The sequence below is a fragment of the Montipora foliosa genome, chromosome 6 (genome assembly GCF_036669935.1).
Source record: "Montipora foliosa isolate CH-2021 chromosome 6, ASM3666993v2, whole genome shotgun sequence".
NCBI lineage: Eukaryota > Metazoa > Cnidaria > Anthozoa > Scleractinia > Acroporidae > Montipora > Montipora foliosa.
Window position 1 is genome coordinate 59,241,695 of NC_090874.1, and position 6,166 is coordinate 59,247,860.

At 41.5% G+C, this 6,166-nt stretch overlaps 1 protein-coding gene across 1 annotated transcript; it reads right to left on the reverse strand.

Annotated features, from left to right (window-relative positions):
• Positions 1 to 216: 216 nt before the first annotated feature.
• Positions 217 to 5,655, reverse strand: LOC138005835 (chondroitin sulfate ABC exolyase-like). The gene is made up of 3 exons (XM_068852012.1): positions 5,577 to 5,655; positions 2,787 to 4,786; positions 217 to 1,671 (listed from the first exon to the last, which is right to left on the reverse strand). Exons 1-3 carry the CDS (start codon positions 5,653 to 5,655, stop codon positions 217 to 219), a joined length of 3,534 nt encoding a protein of 1,177 aa, XP_068708113.1.
• Between the last annotated feature and the right edge of the window lie 511 nt (positions 5,656 to 6,166).

The window sequence follows — 6,166 nt, forward strand, 5'->3', positions numbered from 1 at the left end:
GTTCCACCAAACCTGTTGCTCGATGATATTGAATGACCACCTTTCCGTCTAGATCTTAAATAAAACCACTTGAGGTGCACTCACAGTTGTGGTCATCTTCTACGTTTTAATATTTATGCGCTTATGCCATGCATTACCTTTTTTTGTTTGATAAATTAAAAGCGTGAAGCAAAAGCCAACCAATTTGAATTACCGGTCACTTTCGTTTAGTTATCACTATTTCATCTTCTTCAGTTTCACTTCAACACTGAAGCCATTCTTAAGATTTAAAAATTGAACCAATTTGCTTTCACGGGATTTATTATCTTGAACCCACACGTTGGCTTTGTAGCAATCCGGATCTCCGTGGGTTTGGGCATAGACGACACTCTTTTCCACCTCCTCTCGCAATTTGACTTCTACTTTCTTCTCCTCACTTGCTGAATGATATCTTTCTTCTTGCTTCGCATCATTGGAATTTCTCATTGTCTTCGTTGTTTGGAGATCCAAACCCGGAATGCTTATGCTGAGGTAGATGTAGTCAGTCGTGCTTTCAACCATGATGAGAAGATTTTTACTGTTAACCTCCTCGATTGGACCACCGGCCGGAAGGGTAAATTTGTCCCTGAAAAGAACGTAGCCAGTCACACTGTGGGTGAGGCTCGTCCATGATCTTGGCGACTTGAGAAACTTGACGACATGGCCTTGGCGGTTGTTTAACAAAACTTCGTAGACTTTACTTCCAGCGTTATCTTGAGCCGTTGCTAGGTCTGTTAATGTCGAATGGTATGTTGATGTTGGTATCAAAACAGCAAATTCGTACTTGCCGTTGCTTGGAGAGCTGGTGTGATCGAACCAAGCCGTGCCATAGCGGCCAGTGGTATTGGTTTCGCCATCTTCGGTCTTGGAGTTCTGTTCTTTCACGTGGACTCTTAACATCGACTTACTCGAACTTGGAATGTAGTAAAAATTCCCTTTTGTGTCTGTGAGCGTTGTGTAACTATTACTAGAGGACGGTGCGGAGTCACCGCTGAGGGAGTCCGAGTAGGTCTTGTCGACTCCGTTCACCTTGATTTTCGATGAGCTGTCTCCGCTGAACAGTTTGTCTTGGAAAAGGGTGGTTTGAACTATTTTGTTATTTGTGTTTGTTGCCGTGATGTGAGTTCCTAGGCTCACGATCAAGTTTTCAAAAAAGAAAAATGATTTTTTGAACTTAAACGCGATATTGCGACGCCAATCACCATCTGGGAACTCATAATTCGGTTGATCAAGGCCCATGCCAAAAACTCCATTTTTTAAAGGGTATGTTCCTTGAAACGTCAGACCCCCAGCTAGAAACTGTTTGTTGTAATATCTGGCTTTCCCTATGTTTAATTTATTAATGTCTGGGTCTCCGAGGGCGATAGTTGTGGTTCCAGGAACTTTAGCCCAGTCCCATCCGTTTTTGACGTCGTGAACTTTTAGGAGAGTTTCGCTGTTTGCAATCAGGAGTGCTCCATGACTAGCGAACATTCCGTAGATATTTTCCTTATTTGGTTTACTTTCGTAGTCCCAGAGAAATTTGGTAAACCCTTTGGCTGTTGCTACCCAATCTTTCCGACGATGTATCGATAAAACCGCGTAGTTCTTCGACCAGTGACCTTCGGGAGAGGGCTCCGCAGAAATGTGTTGTGACGCAGAGGTGGTTTGAACCTTGAATATAAAGATAATATATTAGATTGTTTAAACCGTAAATAACAAATTATCATCAGTATTATTGTTTGAATGAAGTTAAATTTTAAAAACAATTCTTAAAAAACTCTGCATTTACAGAAAGTTGAGTCCTTAATGACACAACGTCGGTTCAGTGCTTTTTGGCGATTGTCTTATCAAGGCCTATAATTTCAGAGTTAGCTTTTCTGTAAAATCATGATATACCTTCTCACAAGAGACCTCTAAAAATAATCATTCAATTTTGACACCGGCCGATTTGAAGTTCATGGTCATTCACTTGGGTAATCGACAGTGTCAAGCGAACTTAGCTGAACGTTGGAAGCAACAACTTCTGAACTTTCGCCCATTTCTTATGTCTTTAGTTTTCTGATAGTGGGATGGAGGGAAAAGATGCGTGAAGAAAAATCGATAACTGGCAGTATTTGATCAATGAAACCCAACGAAAAGCAGAAAGCAGACCCTAATTTTTCACCTTCTTCTTATTCAGAGGCGTTTCATTGACCGCCAGTGATGTTAATGCACACGAGAAATGGACCATCGCGGTAATGTCCTACATTAAATTAACCACTGGGGAGTGTTCTATCTCTAATGAATAGTTGCATCCACCTATTCAGACAAAGGGAATCTTGCTGCCATATCGTGCAGCTTCATAGTTCACAACGATACAAAGACCTATGCCATCTGAGCCTGTCATGAAAGCTTATTAGCAAAGGCCGGTTAAATAAGTGATTTAGTGATTTTCATTGCAGCAATCATTTTACTGCCAGAACTTGTTTCAAGTAGGCAAAGGCGGCTTTTCTTCTCTGATCTTGCCTCCTCGGTGCTGTTTTCGGCAATGACTATCACAGTTATATATCAGAATTGGTCAACTAGAAAAAAAAAATTGAAACCCGGTTTTGAATTCTTTTTAACACATCACCGCAAGATATTTTTTAGTTTGTGTCTCGACAAACAGGACAGCGCACTACATTGTCCTGGTTAAAGTAATTGTGATCTGTAGAATATTAATATACAGGTTCAGCCCGGAATCTCTGAAATTTTTAACATGACCGTTGAGTACTATGGACAAGACCATCAAAAAAATATCCACTCACTTTTTTCATTATATCTAAAGCTCCCAGAGTGTTAAAGTAGTTCTTGTTTTTTGTAATTCTCCCTTCTTTCAAATACGCTATCACGTCTGAGTCACTCTCGTCGTATAAGCGCAAAAACATCTCTGGTCCCTTCAAATCAGTTACAGTTATTCCTGATTGTACCGTTGTGGTGGGAGGATTAGAAACACTGATGTAGGCATATCCTGGCAACAGGGCTTTGATGAGCACCTTATTGAAGTAATTTGGAAAGCGCCCATTCACACTGTTTGGTGTGGAATATTTGGCCGATATAAGACGCATCGTTTCAAGTGCTCGTCTGATGTTATTAACAGATGTTGTCGACAGGGAAAATTCAGTTCCATGAAGAAGGTATTGAACCAATGCTGCATTGTGTAAGGCTTGTGGAACATAGGCGGATCCATAAAACGCTTTATGGTGATGCCCAGTGTAATCGGGTTTCATAACTCCTCCAAGGCCCTCGTTTATAGCCATTGCGTTATCCAACCATTTAACTAGGGCTTCCATGTCTCTTATTCTTGCTTTAATTTCTACATCCGTGTCCTTTGGCATCACTAGCACAATAAGAGCTCTGAAGAGAAATATGGTTATCATACGATCTGCTGTTGTGCCTCTATATTCGAATGCTGGTGATTGATAAACCTCTCCAAACTCGTTGTACCATTTGGCTGTGTTGATAAGGTCCTCCAATCTGCTTTTGTTTGTGGCCATACTCAGTGAGTCACTGATGAGAAAGAGAGTGTGCGAGAAGCCGGAACCGTCTCTGTTCATTTCGTGGTCCAATGAACCAAGGCCACTTCCGTCGGCGAATCCTTGATCTTTCACGAGATCAAGAAGGCTGTTGATTTTGCTTAATCGGTGAAGATTAAGAGCTTTTATGGCATCTTTTACTTGATGAGCTTGAAGGGTAGGTGAAGTGGGAAGGAAGCTTTTGAATACCTCTTGCATGGCCTGGTGGCCACCTGCGATGGCTTCGTATGCAGTGTTCTTAACAGATGTTTGAGGAGAATTGAGGTTATTGAGTTGGGTTGAAACAGTGCTGTCTATTTCGGGAGTACGAGATCTAAGATAATATTCCACTGCCAATGGTAAAAGAATTGTGTTTAGGACCTCCCCAAACCTTTTCTGATTTCTGCAGTTTCTGCAGAACAAAGGGGGTCCCACGAGTTCATTTCCTTCGAAGGTCAAAGCATCATAGGACCGGTGTGCTAGTGCAATACTTCCCTGCAGAGAATCCCACCTGTATTTGAGAAAACTGCCGCTTGGAAAGTTAGGGGTTGTTTTGGTTTCGTCGAGGTACCAGTTCTTAAGCCGGCTCTTAATCACGTCTAAACTAGCTTTCTTCTTTTGATCGATTCTCGAGGGTGACGGAGGCACGGGTTGTTGACTCCAGTGATAAGTTCGTTGCCAAGTGTTACTTGCGTCGTACTGATCCACTCCTCTGATTGGTGGAACTATCTTGTCACGTGACTGTTTACTAAGCTTTGATGTAAACTCCAGTAAGTCGATGTAGATAATATCTGCGCCACTTAAGGTGAAGAGGATAACTTTGGTTGGAGCAATGCTGGTGCCAGGAGGTTTGCATTCCACAAACTTGACCCAGATTCCTCTCCACCCTTGAAAATCCAGACTAGCATCAAAACTGCAGATATTTTGTGAGCTTCCTGCATTTTCTTTGAACTTGATTGACAGGGATTTTCCTGGTGATGCATTATCTTTGTAGAACCAAACTTTGACACCACCCCTTCGAAGCCACTGAGTAGTAATTTTATGGGCATTTGACAGATCTAGGCGCAGACTCGAGGGAGAGTTCGAGGTTGCTTGCCATTTCAAGGATTTTTGTCCAAGCTTTACGTTCTTTTTGTTTGTGGACAATGTTTTTGAACCAGCACTTGATGGTACAACCTGAAAGCAGTCTGTGTCTCTTGAATCTTCGAAATCAAAAACGTAGTCTTTCTTACAAACGGTGGAGGAAGAGGAGTCTGAAAAAGAAAGAAAAATAAAAGGAATAAAATCAATTTGCAATGAGAAGAATCTGGGAATGTAGATAAGGCGGTTGTTCCGTAATCTAGATAAATTTAGAACCTAAGTTCAATTTTCTCATGAGATATGTCGGAAGTAAAGAAATGGTAAAAGCAAAGCTATAAGAAATACCCCTTTTCCATGATAGTGTTTTTTTGGGTTTGAGTTAATTTTCATTATGCATGGTGTGATGCAGACTTTGGTGCCAATTATTAAAGTATCGCTCACGTAAGACACGAAACGCAGTACACCTACAACACCTACAATACCTACAATAGACGAAAATCATGCATGTATTGCCGTAGGGTCGGAGACCTGCGGGATTATTGAATTTACAAGAGTAAAATCAGAGGCCAAATGGTGTCGATCGTCGTGGGTCGACGATGGAGCACCAAACGGTTGATTTCTGTAGGTGGTGGTTCTGGTGGGTAAGTCTTGGCAGCAATCATTCTCGTTTATGTATCAAGAAACAAGTTGCATTTATCAAGGGCTGGCTATCACTATTCATTTTACATCGGTCCTTTCACCAATTTCCAATAGGGTTAGGGTTAGTGTACTAGGCACGAGTCATGACTCACGGTACATCATGCACGACCCACGAGCTACGACACAACAAGCGCAACCCGCCAATTACCCATGCAAATTTCTTCAGCTCACCAAAACGAAAGGAGAATCACACGTAAGCCACGAGCTCTCCATTATGGTATTTGTTTTAGTTGATTGGAGCACCTTTTGAATTTTTCGTCAAACCGAACATTTCAGATTTTAACGTTCCCAGGCCAGTGTTGGATTCAAGATTGCGGTCAATGGCTTTGATTTTCTGAGCCATATTTGATCCTTCTGTTCTTTTTCATTAATCTTGCCGTTACATTTTGAAGTAATAAAGAAACACTTAAGAAAACCTAAGTGAAAATGGAATATGTTATCTTTAATCATCTCCTCTACCCTGCCGCACAACCTTTCTTATGAGAGTCCTTTTTGACGATAACGACGAGGATATTCTACATAACTCAAGGCTCGTAAACGTAGGAAGACAAATTATCAACAGTGTAAACAGAGCAAAGAGAGTCAACAAGAACGAGATAGAACCGACATGGTGTCCATGGTGTCCAGCGAACTAGTTCAGTTAGAAGAATAAGTTCTCTACATGGCCAGAACAGATTTAACAGAGAGTAGATCACACCATTCGCAATGAGATCATTGCGGTTTTATCGCAGTTCCCAGTATGCAGGAATCATCGCCCGTGTCTCTCCAGTGGTAGTAGGACGAAAAAGATCTGAAAAATCTACTTGTTCGGATTGGCGAAAATCATGCACCTGACGAATCCTCAAGGTTATTTG

What these genes read in the sequence shown, in the direction of transcription:
- LOC138005835 (XM_068852012.1), bottom strand. Translation starts at nt 5,655, where the DNA reads ATGGCTCAGAAAATCAAAGCCATTGACCGCAATCTTGAATCCAACACT. An exon ending in GTTAAAATCTGAAATGTTCG is followed by an intron (nt 4,787 to 5,576) that starts GTTTGACGAAAA and finishes TTTCTTTTTCAG; the next exon opens with ACTCCTCTTCCTCCACCGTT. An exon ending in CTTTAGATATAATGAAAAAA is followed by an intron (nt 1,672 to 2,786) that starts GTGAGTGGATAT and finishes TTTATATTCAAG; the next exon opens with GTTCAAACCACCTCTGCGTC.